Here is a 20,434-nt window from a genome sequence, read left to right as displayed (position 1 = left end):
TGTGGTCCTCCCAGTCACCAGTCTAGCTGCAGCATTCTAGATTAGTTGTAGTTTTTGGGTCACCTTCAAAGGTAGTCCCACACAGAGCACATTGCAGTAGTCCAAGCAGGAGATAACCAGAGCATGCACCACTCTGGTGAGATAGTCTGTGGGCAAGTAGGGTCTCAGCCTGCGTACCAGGTGGAGCTGGTAGACAACTGCCCTGGGCACAGAATTGACCTGCGCCTCCATGGGCAGCTGTGAGTCCAAAATGACTCCCCAGGCTGCGCCCCTGGTCCTTCAGGGGCACAGTTACCCCATTCAGGACCAGGGAATCCCCCACACCTGCCCGCATCCTGTCCCCCCAAAGCAGTACTTCTGTCTTGTTAGGATTCAACCTCAATCTGTTAGCCGCCATCCATCCTCCAACTGCCTCCAGACACTCTGGTTAACTCAGATATGAAATACAGGCATAGCTGCCAAGTTTTCCCTTTTCTCGCGAGGAAGCCTATTCAGCATAATGGAAAATCCCTTTTAAAAAGGGATAACTTGGCAGCTATGAATACAGGTGTCCTCCCACTTACACACAATCAAGGTCATTGTAAATCTACTACTTTAACTTGCTAACAAACTAACCGCTTACTTGATAGCTTCTAGAAGTGGCGACAAAGTTTATAGATCTTATCAAGTGGCCACAGGTTGAGAAAGGCTTTGACTTTCATAGAGATTACGGTCCATTATTACTCAGTTCTGGCACTTCTCAGGTGGATTCTATTGCCATTATAACAGAACAAGGGAGGTGTTCATGGTGAGTTCTGGCACCTCTTTCTAGAAAAAGAGCACTGGGTGGTCTGTGTTTTTAGATATAGTTCATTAGTTGCTGCTTTGGAATTTGCATTAAGAGAAACTGTATTCATGCAGTTTTGATTGTCTATAAACAAATTTCTAGGTGTTGCACTTTTCATCACAAGATGTTCAAAACTATATTAAAACAATTGTTGCTGAGTTTGTTATTCACGCAGCAAGAAGGAATGTTATACAAGTTAACTTTTTATGTGCATATGATCACTGTATTTGATACCTTGCTAAGCAAAATTTCAAATGTGAGTGAACTGTACATTTTTGGTTGTTTTGTCTTTTACTGTTTTAAATATAAATTCCAGTTGCCCAGATGGCTAGTCAATAGCATTTTCAGTAAGCTCACTTACATAGTTTCCAAGCCACAAATATCCTCTAAATAGCTCACATGGGCACAAACACACAGAGTTATTTGGGGAAACGGAAAGGCTAGATATCTACCCTACAATTAAAAGCTGGGTGAGAGATATAAGCATAAATAGATAAAATATTTTTACCGAGCAGTAGTTCCACTAGAATGTGTCCAAATCAGCAACAAGTTGGGGAAACCAATTAACAAATAAGTTCTAAAGTTAAAATGTCATGCTCTCCTAAATACAAACTGGTTTATAGTTTCATAAGCTTTTACAAGCAATATAAAGCTCCTCAGATACACAAACAAGAGTTGATAACATGATAAATGTGTATGTGTATAGTCACACAACAGAAACTTGCACTCAAAATTTGACAGATTAATTAAAATTGATATATGATAGTCTCTCTCTCTCTCTCTCTCTCTCTCTCTCTCTCTCTCTCTCACACACACACACACACACACACACACACACACACCTTACCACATTCACCCATAATCTCTTACATAGCTTCCCTGTTTTGTTGCCCTACTATTACTCACAGCAAATAGCCCCTTCAGACCACAGCAGCAAAATCCTATGTGACCTTTTCCTCATACAACTTGTCCAGGGAGGTCGGCACTGTGCAAACACACCTATTGGCTCCATCACTGCATCCTCTGCACTACTTTGCCTATCCCATTCTCCCTCCTGGCAAGCAGCAGGGGCCTCCACTGAGAGGAGGCCAGGTAAGTGCTGCCACCCCACCCTGCCTCCTGATACAGTATATTCAATGGAGGACTTCTTGCACACGCCCCCAACATCTCCAATGAGGCAAGTAGCTACCAAAGTAAGGACCGTCTTGCCATCTGAGTGTCAGGGAGCCAGCCAACAATAAATCACAAAGAGTAAGTGAAGTTAACACTGGCCTCCCTCCTCTCCAGCTTCTGCCTCTGATTCTGATTCTGATTCTGCACTTCTCTCCATCACAGACTCTCCCTGCTCACTAAACCTGGTTACCTCTTCAGCTTCTGACACAGCCTCCTCCCAGGATTCAACCCTCTTCTCCCTTTGACCACTCCCTTTGACCACAGCTGGTGCCTCCTACCATTCCTCTGTGTCCAACCAGTCCATGATGTCGATGAAAACTCTTGCCAAAGAGGTGTGACTGGCATCTATTTTATTGTCCTTTGGACAATAGACGTTTTTCTTTTCCCAAGCAATTTTGAATCTTGCTGACTGTTTTAAGCTTCTTTTACCCAAGTTGTGTCTTCTGTTTGCAGTTATATTTTAATTATTTCATTCTCTTTTGTAAACTACACTGGGAATATGGCTTAAGAACACAACAAACCAACAGCCAGACCTACAGTTGCAGGTAGGTGTCACCCAGAGAAGACAGTTGTTGTTGTTGTTGTTGTTGTTGTTGTTGTTGTTGTTGTTGTTGTATATTATCATCATCGTCGTCGTCATCATCATCATCATATTTTGGATTTTCCATTATAGAATGGAACAGCTCGCATTAACAACCTTAGGTACTAAAAATGCTTTTAACATACAACAAAAAAGAATGAGGAACCTGTGGTCCTCCAGATGTTGCTGGACTCTTAAGGCTCCTCAGCTTGAACAGCATGGCCAATGGTTAGGAATAATGGCAACTGTAGTGCAGTAACACAAGGAGGACCACAGGTGCCCTATCCCGGCCCTAAATATTCACAAATCTCCTAAGCTTTCATGGACCGCAGTCCATCTCATCAGATCCAATAAAGCTTATGGCATAAAAAAAAATGTTAGTCTTCAAGTTACTACAAGATTCTTTGTAGTTTGTGCTGCAGCCAACTAACATGGCCACCCCTAACAATTGTTCAAAAGACAACAGATTGTGCAAGCAAAATTCCACTCATGCAACTGGACTTGCTCTCCTTCCTTTGCCCACCCACAAATTCTGTTTCCCCAACCCTCTGGAGCAAAATTTGAAGGTATGTGGGGCGGGGGGAGGAAGAGGAAGCCCTGTTGCAAAAGTGGAATTCAGCTACATAAGCAGACTTTGGATACAATATACAGTACCTTGATAATTTAAGCACTTAAAACTTACATGAATACAAAAGAAAACCCAAATGTAAACTAATTTCTTCATATAATATAGAGCAGGCCTTGTTTACTTAATGGAATGAGCCCAGTCGGTTTATATATAATTATATTAAACACTGAAGCAAATAGAGATCTTTTTAAAGATTAGTAAGGATGAGAGAGTGCAGATTTAGTGTTCTTAGCACAAACAGCAATTATATAATTTTTATTTATTAACTGCAGCTAAAGTGCAGCATTTTCCAGTTTTCTCTCCTAAAACGTTTTTGTTTTCATGCATCTAATTCAGGAGTAAAGGAAACAGCAAGCACATCTCATCTCCGCATTAAGAGCTTGTGACTATCTGCACTCAATATTTAGAACAGAAGCAGATCATTTCCATGCTGTGCAGAACAACTCCAGTCTTGTAACTCTCTACAAGTACAAAGGTGAAAATGTTGGCAGCTTCATTTCTAAAATCGGGGGAGGGGGTTGAAGAAGATTTGTTGTGTTGAAATTTTCATAGAATCAGAGCTGAAGGGTTGGAAGGGACCCTAAGGGTCATCTAGGCCAACCCCCTGCAATGCAGGAATCTCAGTTAAAGCATACATGGCAGGTGGCTATCCAACCTCTGCTTAAAAATCTCCAATGAAGGAGAGATCACCACCTCTCATTGGAGTCTGTTCCAGTGTCACTCAGCTCTTACGTCAGATGTTTAGTCAGAATCTCATTTAATAATAATAAATAATAATAATAATAATACCTTTATTGTCTATGTACAAGCTGTGTACAATGAAATTAACCAAGCCTCCCCCCCCAAACACTCAATCTCATTGCACTCTGTGTGCTTGTCGCACAACACACCAACCCCGAAAGTCAGTAGAAACTGTTTTTTAGCCTGTTGGTACGACTGATTATACTTCTATATCTCACTCTCCTAAGGCAACAATCCCTTGTGATGCCATCTAGCTGGCTCAGGGGACAGCCCATGATATCATGTGCTGTGTTCACCACCCTCTGTAAAGACTTTCTGTCTGTGGCTGTCAAGCCAATGTACCACACTGTGATACAATATGAGAGGATGCTTTCTATTGTGGACCGGTAGAAGGAGGTAATCAATTGTTGTTTAACATTGTTCTTTCGCAAGACCCTGAGGAAATGGAGTTGTAACTTCCAGCCATTGGTTTGAGTTCTACCCTGCAGAGCAGGAGAAAACAAGCTTGCTCCATCTTCCACGTGACAGCCCTTTAGCTACTTGAAGGTGGCTTTCATATCTCCTCCCAGTCTCTTCTTTTCCAGGCTAAGCATACCCAACTCCTTCATAAGACTTGGTTTCCAGAGCCTTGATCATCTTGATCAGCCTCCTCTGCACACGTTCCAGCTTGTCAATATCCTTCTTTAACTGTGGTGCCCAGTACTGGGCACAGTACTCAGGGCTTTTTTCCCTAGAAAGAGGTGCCAGAGCTCCCCCCCCTTTTAGGGGGAGCACCCACGAAAAGTTGTAAAGCTTTTTTTCCCTAGTTTGCCCGGTCGACCCAACACCACAGGGGAAACATAAAAACCGGCACTGCTGACTACCACCAGCGCTGCACCACTGAAATTGCCCTGCCGCACATCACCTCCACCATGCAGCACAGAGCACCGTGGCATGTTTTTGTATCCTTACAACAACCCTGTACAGCTCGTCAACATTCTTATCCACATAGAGATGGCGGGTGGTGGCTATGAGACAGTGGCTTGCTTACATTCACCTAGTGAGTTTATGGCAGAGGCAAAATTCAAACTCAGTCTTTTAGCCACCAGGCTACACCAGTTGTTGCAAAGCTGCTGAGATCCTTTTTACCCCACAGCAATACATACTTTTTAAAAAAAAAAAAAATACTGTTTCATAACTAACTATATTTACACTACACAATTAGAGCAGAATGATTTAAGAATTATTAACTTCAGTGCTACTTCTTGCCTTATTTTGGCAAACCTTTTTTTAATTATTCAAATCACACATGTGCAGTTTCTGGTGGTACATTAAACCCTTGAGATAAAAACTCTCTAACTCTTCTTTTTTAAACCCTTAAATTAGCAAACATGATACCAAATAATATATGCTATAGGCATAGGTCTTCTGTGAAAAGCTGGGCTCTTCATGTGCTTCAGCTGCGATATAAGCCACTGAGCCATGGCCAATGCAAGCTAATTTGAATAATCAATATGACAACCTTATTTTTCTAATGCAAACAGGATTGATACAGTAAGGTGTCTCACTGCCACATCACAGTCATGGCCTCTTTTAACCCATAATTAGATTTAGGTGATTATCCCTGCTCTTCCTTACAAGTGTACAGCTCGGATAAGGGATGACAAAAGCTATCTGCCACTTATTTATCCTTTGTAGACGATAGGTTATCCAGGGAGATAGAGGGTAAGATCTTCAAACAATTGTTATTCATATCATCTACACTTTAAGATAGTCCCAGCCTCTATATGTGCTAAGTGAAAATAGCCCAGAGCAGTAGGTACACGAAGGATGCTTAAGAGCATCAGGGTAACACAGATGGAAATTCAAGGTGATGTCTGCCAAATTATGCCTATCTTAAATTGGTTATCAAAAAGAAATATCAGGCAATGGTGGTTTTTTCCAGATTACCACCATCTTCTTTGATTTTTATAACCAAGGTTTAACTTGTTTCAAGGATATGTTGTAAAAATGTAACCAAAACCTAGCATCAGTCAAATCATATTACTAAAATAAACATGGATAAGGAAAAGTCCATGGTAGAAATATAATAACATTTAATTTACAATTTACAACTCCTCTTATCTCAAACACTTAAACTGCAATCCTAATATTTAAACAAAATTATAGCCATTCTACATTTTGTTATGCCTAATAGAAAAGCTAATAAGATATAAAAGTGTGATCATGTTAGTAATATTTGTACCGCATTACATAAAAGAGGGCATCAGCTTAAGCAGTGTATCTTACAACTTTTTGTAAGCAAAATGAGCATATTTCAGAATATACTTTTGTAAACCACTATACAATCACATCTTATATCAGTCCAGAAATTTAAAACTTTAAATTTAGACAGACTGCATTTAGATAGATATAAAAATAAAGCTGTTTATAATCTGTGAACTACATAAAATCAAATTCTGCATTCAAATTAAATTATATAAATCTGCATTTTTGCATAATCACCCAATTTTACATAATAATCCTGTCTAACTGACTTTGCACATGGGACCAGTAGATTTCAGAGGAAGCCACTGTGGAGGTCCTTCCTTTCAACATCCTAACTAGCAACCTAAATTTTGCTCCAAGGACCACAGCTATACTTCCCCATGTGATTGGTACCAACATGCACCACCACAACTGACTCCTCCCCAGCAATTTCTACCAGGCTATCTAGGTGGGTCAATTCACCCTGCGGTCTGTATGACCTACAAAGCTCTACATGACTTGGGACCAGGATGATTGAGGAGTGCTTTCTTTCATACAAACCTGTAAATTAAGATTTGAAGAGGCTCTCCTCAGTGTCCAGTCAAAATGTGAATTGGTTGGGATGCAGAAGGACTTTTCTGTAGCCACATCTTGACTGGAACTCACTGCCAAGAGAGGCCCCTCCAATGATCTTCTGCCACTATATAAAAAACTTTTGTTTTCAGCAGGCCTTTGATGCTGAGTTATTAATTGCAATCTTTCTGGCTTATTAGTTGATGGGCTATCTGGTAGTCTCTCTCATCTCATTTGTGATTGTTTCAAATTATTGTTGTTGCTTTAATTGCTTTTTTAATAAAATCTTGTAAACCACCTTGAGCAGTGCAAACCCTGGCTGGTCTCTTTTCAGTCAAAAATGAAGCAAGAAAAGTTCTGTTTGCGGAGGTGTCTCTCTTCTGCTTAATCATATACTTCTTTAGATACTTGCCTGTAACTTCACCAGCAATGGCAACTTTTAATAGCCACATTAGTCTGCTGCAGCAAGAACAAGAGTCGTCTTGTGGCATCACCACATCATCATCCTCTAAGCCAAATTTCTCCAACTTTGGTTCCTCCCATCATCCCTGATCAAAGATGATCATGCTAGCTGGGGATGATGGGGGTTGTAGTTTAATAAGATTCAAGGACCCGAGTTTACGGAAACCTGCTCCAAATGCTCCAGGAGTTTTTACAAAGACCCCTCCACCTACAGTCAATGTAAGGCTGTTTTCCAGCATAATTGCCACAAAAGAGGACAGTTTTTGGTAGGGGCCGCAGCTGAAGAGCAAATGTAACCTTCTCCTCCTTAGGTGCAATCTCTATGTCAAACAACCTCCTCTAGCAATTAAACTTCAACAAACTAAAAATAATATTTCAAGCGCAACTGCTAGGAGTAAGGAGTCTGCATGTGCACATGTAGGTATTAGATCTGTATTAAGTGTATTCGTTATTAGTAATTACTATGTGTGAGAACTTATGTGTACACAAACATGTATAAGAGAAGTCCCACCCAGTTTTTGCAACGACCCTGCCTACTACATGTGGCCCCCATAAAGGTAACTGTTAACACCAGTGTTTCCCAACTGGGAAAAAGGTTGGGAAACACTCCGTTAGACTGAATTAGTTTCCCACTTTATAGCTTTCAACTACAGAGAGCCAACAACAGTTTACAATCCATCATGATTACCTCTCACAGGCCTCGAGAATCCAGTCTTTCTTTAGTATTAATAGTTCCACAACCTCAAGCAACAACTTGCCATCAACAATGAGCTGCCTAACAAAGATTCAAACACAATAATAAACCTCTGTAACAAGCCCATATCCCTACTGTGTTCCATTTCTTACTTAGGCACCATCATAATGAGACCCAGTATCATCAGTCATCCCATCAAGACCTGATTCACCTGCATATCTTCCAACATAATATAGGCTATATTTGGACAACAGTGTTGTTCCATTTATAAAAGCCGGACAGGTCACTCTCTAATGCAAAATGACTTTACAGAAAAGATCTAGTGATGATAATTTGCAACCTATTATGGATAATCTTCAACTTTTTATTAGAATAAATATTTCATTTACACAAATCAGCGTACCTGTTTTGCTTGTAAAATTGTTTTAAAAATCGCAGTTAGAAATGTCAACAGAGAGTGAACAACTTTTTCTGGTTGGAATCTGGATGTGATCTGGTATTAATCCACAAGAGGTCTGCACAAATAGTGACCTGTCATTCTGAGCATAGCCTGCCACATATACATACTGTGGACAGTCAGCTAGATGCCTAAAATCTCCTTCCCAATCCTCCCCCCCCCCCCCAGTTCCTGGTTGGCAGGCAAAAACAGTAGCTAGGAGAGTGATGGTTCACAAATTGTGCAAGTCTAGTTCCCTTTTTAAAATAAATAAATAAATGAACATTTACTTAGAATGTGTTTTAAAAGGAGTTTATTAGTCATCAATTGCAAAACTCAATATGAAAATAGGCTCTTGCATTTTCACAGAAACATGTGAAAACACAAATAAATAACTGACATTATTTCACATTTCCTTGCAACCCAGATTCAGCAAGTGAATAGAATCATGTGTACACAAATGCAAATATTCATTCTTATTCAAGTACCATGGTTTTTTGTTATTCATCTGCAGTTTTAATGACATGAATGTCATTTGATGGAAAAGTAAAGGTGGTATTTAAACACAAAAGTGTAACATTTTATTTTCTACAAGGCTGTATGCCCTTCTCTCTCAATAGCCTAGACAATTTACAGTACAGTACTATCAGATAGTCATAAGATTTTAGAAACACAGTTCTAACCCTGTTTTAATATTGCATTCAGTGTTATCTTACAACAAAAAGGTCACTACTTTCAATGAATGATTGTTAAGGACTTTTCTGCTTTAGTTGCCTGACAGCAAAATATTGGGCACATGTTTAGGTGATTACTGTATCTCTGCAGTTCAGTATCTGGAGGGTTTCTGAATGCTACTCTAACTACTTAAAGCCAGTAAAGAGATTACAGCTCACACTAACTGGATTTTCACAGCTCCATATCATTCAGTTTGGATTCTTCATAACAGATTAAAAGGGTCCATTTAAACAATAGCCAGCTGCTTTTTAAATGCAAGGTACTTGGGGGGTTCAAAATGCAGCTTTAGGTTTTAAAAAATCCCCTTTTAGGTGGGAAAAATCTTTTCTTGAAGGAATGATTCAAATAAAATCCCACAATAACTCCAATTAAAGTATTATGAAAACACAACAATGCTGCTGGAAGTTTAAAGCTCTATAATTCTCAAATCCATAAACAGTTTCATATTACATGTCTCTAAAGTTTCCAAATAGGTTAACAACTCTTTTTGAGAACAAGAAATAAGAAATTAAATTTAAATACTCCAATACATCAATATGAATACAGGATTAAAACTTAAAAATGCACATTTACACTATACTCTAGTAGCCCAAATTCTTAATGCATTTCTTATGCCTTCATAAGAATTAGATTATCTAGAAATTGGAGCCTAACACTTTCCTTTGCCAGCAAATATATATTTATTGCAGTGCAACATCACCAAACAATGTGACATCATGCTAATAATTAAGAAGTGTTATTCTTGCTTTATAGAAAGTCAAGCGACCTGCAGCCAAGTATTTGATTGGTTATGTCAAATCATTGTGAATTTCAGCCTCTCTCTCTCTCTCTCTTTTCTGCAGCTTAAAGCCTTTTGCTTCCCTCTTTTCTGTTTTTCCCTATTTTCCCTTGCTTTCTGAGGCACCACACTCAATATTGTCTTTGCTTCTCATTCTTCTTGGCCACACCCTCAGGCATCTGCTCCTTTCCCATGTACATAGATGGCATTATATTTACAACAGCAGCAGCAGCAGCAGCAGCAGCAGCAGCGGCAGCAGCAGCAACAACAACAACAACAACAACAACAACAACAACAACAACAACAACAGGTTATAATATACACTTAGAAGATTGGGGGAAGCTATGGAAAGCAGGTATAAACTTTACAGGGTGTCATGCTTTGAAAGAAAACATAATGAATATGATGTATAGATGGTATATAACACCAGTAAAGTTGGCTAAAATGCATAAAGTAAGTAATAAATGTTGGAAATGTAAAGAAAAAAAGGTACCTTTTATTACATGTGGTGGGACTGTAAGAAAGTAAAATGCTTCTGGAAAATGATATATAATGAGATGAAGAAAATGTTGAAATATGCATTTGTGAAAAAACCAGAAGCATTTTTACTGGGCATTGTAGGTACAGAAATTAATAGACAGGACAAAAATCTGTTTTTATGTGCAACTATAGCAGCGAGAATATTATTAGCCCAACGATGGAAACAGGAAGAATTACCAGTGAAGGAGGAGTGGCAAATAAAACTGATGAAGTATGCAGAACTGGTGAAATTGACTGGGAGAATCCGGAACCAGAAAGACCAGGACTTCCTTAAGGAGTGGAAGAAATATATGATTTATTTGAAAGACAATTGCATTAATGTAACACCGCTTGTAGGTTTACAAGAAGTTTTGTAGGGGGGACTATATAAATTATTGGAAAATGATTTAGGAAGGAAATAATTAGGAAATGAAGTTCAAAAACATTAATTATAATAAAATGCTTGATTAGATAGTAAATTTGAAAATCATTAGACAGGATTGATGGAAGTCTCAGGCTATAATAGCCAATATGAGGGTGATGTGATGTAATGTAATGTGAAGTTTTGTTTGGAAAATATATGAAAAAATTAATAAAAATTGTTTTTAAACAACAGCAACAATGACCCTTCTATCTGCCCTACCCCCTTGTGACAAGGAGTCCCAGGTAACAAGCACCAAAACTAAAAAACTGTATGAAGAGTTTAAAAATGTTCAAATATCATCATGGCTAAATCATAGAATCTTAGAGTTGGAAGGGACCCAACCCCTTGCAATAAAACATTTTCAAGATTGCCAGGAACAACATCTTTCAGCCAGGAAATACCTAGATGAATAGGAATGTTTTAAAATTCCGTCTAAAAGTTAATAATGAAAGGGACAGACACACCTCACCAATCTCTGCTAGAAGTTTCATCACCACCAAAACAAAATCATATAGTGCATTATAATATATATGTAATAGCACTTTACAATACAGATATGGAAGCACAAATGTTTAGTATCAAAGTAGCAGTCAATTGTAGCACTTGACCCAATTATCTTTATTCCATAAGGTTAACTACTTGATTTGAAATTTTCAAACAGATCAGAGAATTCTACAGGTTTCACCTGCTATACAAGACTTAAAATGTGAGTGAAACAGCTGAACAGCCAGTGGCTTTATGGTCAACTTTAAAGTTGACAAGAGAGGGAGGGGAATCAAAGTCGAGAACTCATTGGTGGCATCCGGCAGTTTTCCTATCTTCTTTACCACAGCAGAGGAAAAAAGTCATGAGTACAATTCATCTGGATAGGAAGCTCATTTCAAAAGCTCATTTCGCATTTCTAACTGTGATGATGTACCATGCCAAATTCAAGCTACAACAAAGCAATGTTAAAGATGCCTTCATGACATTATCTCATCTGTTTCTGGCTCACTATAGAAAGCAAAAGGCCCTTTCCAACAACTGATAAAGTTCAAAACCAAAAAAAGAGCACATGGAGCACACCTTCAGCCATCAATGATTCTGGATACATTGAGCTTCAGACAGTGAGGAAAAAAATACAGTAACATCATCCAATGAGAAGAAGCATACCAGATCTTCACTTTCAAGATTACTCCACAAGCCACAGCTATCATCTTATAAATGGAAACAGTGAACTATATCCGCCCCGCCCCATGATGACCTGGATTGCAAGTTGCAATCCTCCCTCTCAGTGCAAATTATTCAAAGTTTATAACCTAGAAAACTGGAAACAACTGTTTGGTGTAAGAACTGTTGGCCATTTTGCAGACATAAGGGCTCATTTTGTTCAAGAAGGGAACTGAGATGAAGCAGAAGCTCCCTCCTGGAGGAAGAGGGGAAACCATTATTGCTTATCCTCACCATCTCGTATCTCAGTCTCCCGAATGGAATTGGGGATACAAGGAGGAAGTGGAATAAGCAAAAAAATAGTCTCTCCCCACCCTTTCTCCAGTCCAGTGCATGTCAAACTCCACTGACTGCAAGTCTAGATCCAACTATGAGAGACCAAAGGACAGTAGAACTATTGTTTAAAAGCTTTCAATGCTGTAGGAAATGTTGCTCCACAGATTTATCAGGACATCCCAGATTACCTGCTAGTTTGTCACGAGGTGAGTGGCCAACCTATCTTAAAATTCTGATAAAAACTACTTCTTGTTGTTTTTTGCACTAATGGTGGGGAAATTCCTCAACGCCTTTATTGAAGAGGCTACTAACCTTATTGGACCAGCAGACACATTTTGAGAAAATCCTGTGGGCCATAGTCACAAAATGGCTGCTATTATTTGGTGGGGCTTCTGTGATGCTAGATACACACCCCACTCCCCTTTTAGTTATCCTATATTTGGGTGTTTTAAAACAGAATACACATAAGGCTCCACATTATTTGTCCCAATCTTTGACCACTATCAGTTTTTGCTTTTAAATACTTATACAGAATAGCAACTTTCCATGTACTATTCCTAAATAATATACTTGCTCTCTATTGCTTGATATAATAAATAAGCAGCTTAAGCAATGGCTTTAATCATGACCATTTATAGCAGACACTTAGCAGGTTTTATTTTGTACAAATAGTTAAAAATGCTTTGGATCAGACCAAATGTCACTCTTGTCTAGCATTCTATTCTATCAGTGGCTAACCAGATGCCTATAGGAAGCCCATAAGCAGAACATGATCGCAATAGCCCTGTCCCATCACAGAAACTGATGATTAGAGGCATGTACTGAATGTAATACAAAGCCATCATGACTTGCAGCTATGGATATCCTTATCCTCTGTAAATTAGTCTAATTCCCTTTTTTAAAGTCACCCGAATCTGTGGCCATCAAATTCCAGATTTTAGCAATGAGCTTACATTATGAAGAAGCACTTCCTTCCATCTGTCCTGAATCTTCCAATAGACATATTCACAGAAAAGTATTATGGGCCAGGCAGAAAACATCTCTCTGTTCACTTTCTCCACACCATTAATAATTTCATACACCTCTACCATGCCCCATTGCTTGTCATTTTTCTAATCCAAAAATCCCCAAACGTTGTAGCCCTTCTTCTTAGGCAAGTTGCTTCAGCCCCTTGGAAAATGTTGGGTTCCCCTTTAACTTTTTCCAGCTCTGTAATATCCTTTTTAAGGTGCAGTCACCAGAACTGTACACTTACAGTCACACCAGGAATATGTATAATAGCATTAAGATACTGGCAGTTTTATTTTCAGTCCTTTTCCTCGTGATCCCTAACCTGGAATTTGCCTTCTTCTCAATTGCTGCAGACTGGGGCAAAATTTTCATCAAACTATCCACCATGACTCCAAGATATCTTTCCTGGTCAGTTATCGCTAGACTCCATCGGTGTATTTGAATACATTGGTGTATTCAACCCAACAAATGGGTTGAATTATTTAATTTGAATTAAGTTGATGATGTTAACACACTGCAGTCATCAGCTAGTAGAAACCTCAACCAAATAAATAATAAAAGAAACCTCAACCAAAATTTAAAATTTTACTTTAAAGTATTACATGCAAAAACCAAACAAGAAATAAAAAAACAGAAAACAAGTATATAATTAAGTAAACAATGCTGCCACGGCTGCTGCTTCAAGGTAACACTTCATCCAGTGAAACATTTAGCCTTCGCCACTTGTGAAAGACAACAAGATCTCTTTACAATGTCTCATCTTTTTCAATAAATTTTGCATAGAAACATGTTGCTCAAGCACAGAGTTGCCTGCTGTCACACTGGAAGTATGATAAATGTTTAATGAAAACAACACCACACAGCTTGGTGTCAGACAACAGCTATCACACAGACCCACTTTGATCTAAAGAGGCACTTAAAAGGAGTTCTGAACATGCTTTCTACCACAGAACTCTTATAACCTATATGCAAATCAGGCAAAATTAGCATAAATGACTTCCTGCTGCATAAAGTACTAAGAGGTAAGAAAAATATGACAAGCTCCAAGAGTGTCTGACTGCTGTCAAACTAAGAATAGTCCAGCTTTCCTCGTTTATTTTCTCATGTTTTCTGCCAAGTGCTAAAAGCCTATCAACAGGCATTTATTTATAAAATTGTGGCCAGCAAAAGTCACTAGATAAGGACATTAGTTATACAGAAAATCCAGCTACAAAAATGAGCAAATTTCAACTGAAAAATGTTAGCCAAAACACTTTTTCTTTCGAAGTCCTTCATAGGAAATACACCAAAAAAGAAACTCAAACATGTCCATTCCTGAATTGTAAGTGTGTCTGCCCCCCAAGTTACAATTCACACTGGCTTCCCATTGGTGGGTCTCATGGGTTCTTTTAAAATACAAAAGATCCCAAAAATCGTCCTATCCACCCCCCTTGATGGTGCAAGCATTAAGCAGATAATACAAGCAACAAGTGTAAGTGACATTCATCATGACTCCAACTTACAACTCTTATATGCAATAAAAAGTTTGGCAAGGAGGTTTAGATCTAGGAAAAGTAAGAGAGAGGGTCATCTCATTATTAAATACTAGCACTGAACACAGTGGCTTCAAACATTTCTTCCTGTTGAGTCCACAATACAATAATCCCAGAGACGAATCTTCCAGAAAATCCTGCAGTTCTTCAGGCCCATCTTGTAGAACAGGCATCCCCAAACTTCGGCCCTCCAGATGTTTTGGACTACAATTCCCATCATCCCTGACCACTGGTCCTCTTAGCTAGGGATCATGGGAGTTGTAGGCCAAAACTTCTGGAGGGCCGCAGTTTGGGGATGCCTGGTGTAGAACATGCCAAAATATCAACATCCAGGTACCATCCTAACCACTGTCAGAAAACCTACCGTAGTCTGATGAGACCTTGCCTTCTGGTGCTACTACTATGATATTCATTTTAAGTAATTCAAGTATTTATTACCACCAGCTATTGAACTATAATATTTCAGTTGAAGTGAATACCAAAACATAACAGACTTTCTTAGAAAGAGCATTTCATGGCTTATGGAACAGTATGTATAGTTTGGTTGAACATTGACCCACTTTTCTGCCTCACACCTGCTAGTTATCCCAAAAGGTAACAACTTTCAGTAGCACAAAAAGAGCTTAAGGCTTGTGAGTATCCCTTTCTTATCCAAATAGGGATAGAAACTGGCACTAAATAACAGTAACATGTTGCTGTTAGCAAGCTAAATCTTCAAAATGACAAATAGCTGTATAACAAAAGTTTCTTAGATCCATATTCCCTATGCAGGCATTCTTTGATCACCGTCTGATTAAATGAAAACTATATTCCATATTAAAAGGTATAGGAGGTGTGAATTACATCAAGAACCTCCTGTCAAATTTCATTCAGTAGCTTATTAATATTTGAAGTGTTTCTAAACAGTATGAAAACCTTATTTTCAAAGCCCTACATATACAAGATGATCTCTGAGGGAGAGAGGCCAATGTTGTAAATTAATCTATTTTACCAAGATGATATGAATATTGCATAGAACAGAAAATCATGGTACCCCAGACTGTATGAGTAATAATATACTCATGCTGTTATAGCATCTATCCCCTATCACTTCTAAATAGTATATTCCTTTCAGCAACTTCCAACAAGATCAAATGTCACCGATGTAACTCCTAGGGTTTGGGTCAATGAGTCATAGATCTGCGGCAGAACAATGTGCTCACTTAGGCAGTATCAATACCAGGAGTAACCTAAATGCACCAAAGTACATTCAATGATTCTGTAGTTATCACCAGGTGCAAAATAACATGAAACTAAAAGACATATACCTAGCTCAGTTTAGTCCTTGTCAGAAACCTGGTACATGAATTTTGTTTGAAGAAAATACCCCATTTTGTGAATGGTGAACAGGAAAGATCTATTAAAGTACTCTTTTTTTTCTTTTTTGCAAACTAAAAACATCTGGTTAGATTTGGGCCATGCAAAGAAACACGGTTTGCTTCAATAAATCATCATAGTTGTGTTCCAATTACACAGTCAGACGTAACATTGCTGTTATACCGCAAATTGTAGTGTAAAGCAACCAACTGCCTCAGGAAAAGAAAACAACACTTACAGCACACTTTTGTAGCAAATAAGAATTACTGCTTTTGCCAGGGATGGTTAAGTAATCCATCTGCTCCGTATCTGGAAAAGAACTGACCAGATCCACACCTTCTGTATCATTGTGTAGATCTGGAAAAGAACTGACCAGATCCACACCTTCTGTATCATTGTGTAGATCAAAATATACTGTGGCAATCACCCCACACTTTGAACTGCTATTTAGAATTTGACAAGGTGGTCCATGGGCCGCCTTTAACATTTTTTTCTTTTAAAAAAACAAAAAACACGTCTTTCTAGCTGCTTGAATCAGCCTTCATTTTTTCATATACAAAGCGCTTCAGAGGAAGGTGAGGTGACATCATCACATCCCATTACTCTTGGAGTTCAAGAGGCAATTTCAGCACCATTTTCAAAGTGTGTGGGTAGTGTAAAGTAGATGTCCTTTTTGCTATTCCAAGTGGCTAGCAAAACACGTTTCAAAAAGAGAATTTATAGAAGGATCACCTTATCAAATTCAAAGTGGATAAAATAGAGGGGTTTGGTGCAGGATATTGTTTTGTTTGTTTGCTTTTATTGCACATTCATGTAGAAATGAGATGAAACAGGCAAAAGAGGGAACAAAAGTAGAAAAGAACTTGAACGGAATAAGCATATCCCTACTCATGAGCTTACCTCCAATACCATCGTCTAAGAATAATCTTCTTACATTTAAGCTATTTTTAATGTTACATAAAACTAAAATGATACAAGTTTGGTTATTTTATTAACAAGTTTTTGTTGATGAAACAGGGGGATGAATGTGCCCCTGGTGTTGTGGAGACTTTATTAGGTCCTCTAACAATGCTGCCAGTGTAGACATAGAGACAGAGTTGGCTTCCAGGACTGCTGAAGGGTCTGGTTCCAGCATCTCTAGAAAACTATATGGCGTATCCAACCTGAGCCTGATGCCCACTTAACAAGCTTGTTATACTGCTGTAAACCTTTGTTTCACTGACAAAGCTTCTAACCTAACACAGCTACAACATTTCACTTCAAAGGCCATATCCTTGGAAAGCAACCATCTGTCCACAGCTCACTTCCTATTCAGTGTTTATCTTATGCTCTTCAACACCAACACCACCATTTCTGACATCACTGGACAAACACTTGTCAAAGCATACAGCACGGATGTAAGAAGCCTCAAAGAAAAGCACTCCAGATAACACTAAAAAAAGCCCATTTGGACAAACACTGGGAACATGAACACCATGGAATATCTAGGTACGCCAATACCGGCAAGTTCAGCAGCAATAAAATAGCATCTTTCTGTGACCGGCAAACTTACATACTAGATTTCACCTTTTCTTAAAAGATATTAAAACAGATTCAACTTCTTCTGATCAATGTGAATTATTCCATGGTCCAGATTTGCTTAGACATCATTCTACACTATGATATCCAGAGGTTGGTAAAAGTCAGTATTCAGGTGTATTTTTAAAGGGTGGGAAAAGATCGACGTTGTAGGTGCCTGATGCATTGCTGCATATCTGAAGCAAGATCACTCCATAAAGGGAGAGCCACCCTAGTGAAAGCCCTCTTCCAAGTTGTTGTGAGATGGATTTCTGCCAGATAATCTGACGATCTTAGTAAACAAGAAGGTCTGTACCAAAAGAGGTGTTCTATCAGATTGCCTAGTTTCAAGATGTTCAGAGCTTGTAAATCCATAAGAAGACCTTAAACTTGGCTCGGTAGCAAATAGGCAATTCTTTTAGCACAAAAGTTAGCTGTGTGTGGTAGGGTCCTCCACTAAGTAACCTAGTCCCCACATTTTGCACCAGCTGCAGTTTTCAAACCAACCTTTCCAGCAGCCCCAGAGAGCTCATTGCCATAGTCCAGCCTAGATGTTACCAATGTGTGAGTCACTGTAGCTAAACTATTTCCATCAGAAACAGTTACAGCCGTACCAGCTGAACCTAGTAAAAGGTGCTCCAAACCACTAGGGCCATCTGGTTCCCCAGTGACTGCATAACCAGTCCTTCAGAGAGAGTGTAACTCCACCTCAACTTTCCAGTTCCCAAACTTGAGGACAACTCACTCACAGACCTGTTTTGCCAGGATTCAGTTTTAGTTTATTGGCCCTTATCCATCCCATATGCATCTAGACATATTATTTTAGTCCTCTGTTTCTTTAAACTCTGGATCTGTGAACGTGAATTTTATTTCAAGAAAAGAAAGAAGGACAGGATCCAAGATGCTGAACTTATGCTCATAATATATTTTTACTCCTAAATCATTTTGTATGCAGCAAAAATCACTTTGTATGCTGTCTGCAACAAAATAAAATTAGTAATACTTCAACTTGCTTGTTGAAAATATTACCGAGATCATGCATATGAAGCTCTTTGCACACTCTGAAGTGCTACAGAAATATTTTTATTATTATGACTCAGTATTGTCACATACACAGCAGAAACAATTGCTACAGATAGTGAAAGACACATGCTAACATGGTGATAGAAACAGGAAGAACAAGGTCCTAATGTAAAAAAATTCCTTCCAGTAGCACCTTGGAGACCAACTAAGTCTGTCACTGGTATGAGCTTTCGCGTACTTAGTTGGTCTCTAAGGTGCTACTGGAAGGAATTTTTTTATTTTGTTTTGACTACGTAAGACCAACACGGCTACCTACCTGTAACTAGAACTAAGGTCCTAATGAATGGCCTTGCTTGCACATCACATAAACCATAGTTTAAAATACTATGGTTTAATATAAATAAATAAAAAGCAGCCTGCTACTGTACGGTGATCAAAAGTTCCCACAGTGCTCCTCTGCTGCAGGCACAGGTTTGAGTATGGCTTGTGTTCTCCAAATCCAGGAGCAGGTTTGTGTCCTCTAAAAAACTCACAAATGGAAACCAATGTTTATTCTTATCTTACAGCTCATAGTTTGTTTGGATGAAACAAACCATGAGCCTGAGTTAATATGACACAGCATGCCAGGCTTGTCTTTCCACAACACAACAGCAGTAAGTGCTGACCTGATTAGTGACCTACATTTGGGGGCAGGAGAGGACTACTGGGATCTATATAAGATCACAACATATTAAATATTTCTAAAAGAAATTACTTAAAACAGAGGAAAAAATAATACTATGATATTCAAATTATCTCACTATTTCATTACCGGTAATTGATTTCCTTTGTTACTTACCCACTTTGGGTATAATGCTGATCCTTTTCTTTTCCTCTAGCCCGCTCCTTCTCTCTTGTCTTCTCTTTATCTCTGCCTTTACGTCTTTCTTTATCACGAGACCTACTGCGTGTTCTTCTGTGACTGGTCCTTTCACTGCTTCGGCTATAAGAACGTTGTTGAGGTCTGGAGTGGGACCTATAAGGTTGAACAGTAAGCAAAGTGGGTTTGTTTGTTTTTTCCAGTGTGGACCCACACCTTTGGAACTCTCTTCCCAGGAAGATACATATGGCCCCATCACTGCAGGTTTTTAAAAAAGCTACTGGACTTAATTGCAATTACTATATTTTCAGGAATGCTAGACTCTTGCAAGAAACTATCTCGTGAAGGTACTGTACCCTGAAAGGGGTCTTAAAATTATTTAAATAAACAAACTATGGTTTGCACATATCACACTTCTCCAGTTCAGAGCAAAACAGCAAAATATGGCTTGTTGCTGTATCAGGAATGAAAGTATTTTACTGCAACCTATGAGGGGATAGAAGGAGGAAGCATGTGATTTCAAGGCTGTTCATAATGCTAAACCGTTTCTTGCATTACTTTTTAATGGAGCTCTTATGTTATTCTCCATGAGCACAGGCAGTATAACTAGCTGCTAGGAAGAAATGAGAAGAGTTAGTAACAATCACACTTTAATCTTTTATTCTGTACAAACTTTAAAAAAAACCTCGATTTCACAGTGCAGATATAAAACCCTGTATGTTTCCTATTAGAAATCCTGATTTTGAGCATATACAAATGTAATGCAATACTCATTTAATTTACTAAAACCTGAAGATTGATTAAAATTTCTTAAAC

The 20,434-nt window shown here is 38.7% G+C and overlaps 1 protein-coding gene across 4 annotated transcripts in view; it reads right to left on the bottom strand.

Moving 5' to 3' along the window:
• Positions 1–20,434, bottom strand: part of RSRC1 (arginine and serine rich coiled-coil 1) — a 159,739-nt gene that overhangs the window by 101,260 nt on the left and 38,045 nt on the right. For all 4 annotated transcript variants that reach the window (XM_088669135.1, XM_035133475.3, XM_088669134.1 and 1 more), the window contains exon 4: positions 19,598–19,774. In XM_088669135.1, coding sequence (XP_088525261.1) covers positions 19,598–19,774 — 177 coding nt within the window. The remainder of the gene's footprint in view (positions 1–19,597; positions 19,775–20,434) is intronic.

Source organism: Zootoca vivipara, chromosome 5 (assembly GCF_965207765.1).
Source record: "Zootoca vivipara chromosome 5, rZooViv2.hap1.1, whole genome shotgun sequence".
Lineage (NCBI taxonomy): Eukaryota > Metazoa > Chordata > Lepidosauria > Squamata > Lacertidae > Zootoca > Zootoca vivipara.
Note: the sequence above shows the minus strand (reverse complement) of the source record. Positions and strands in the feature narration are given on the sequence as shown.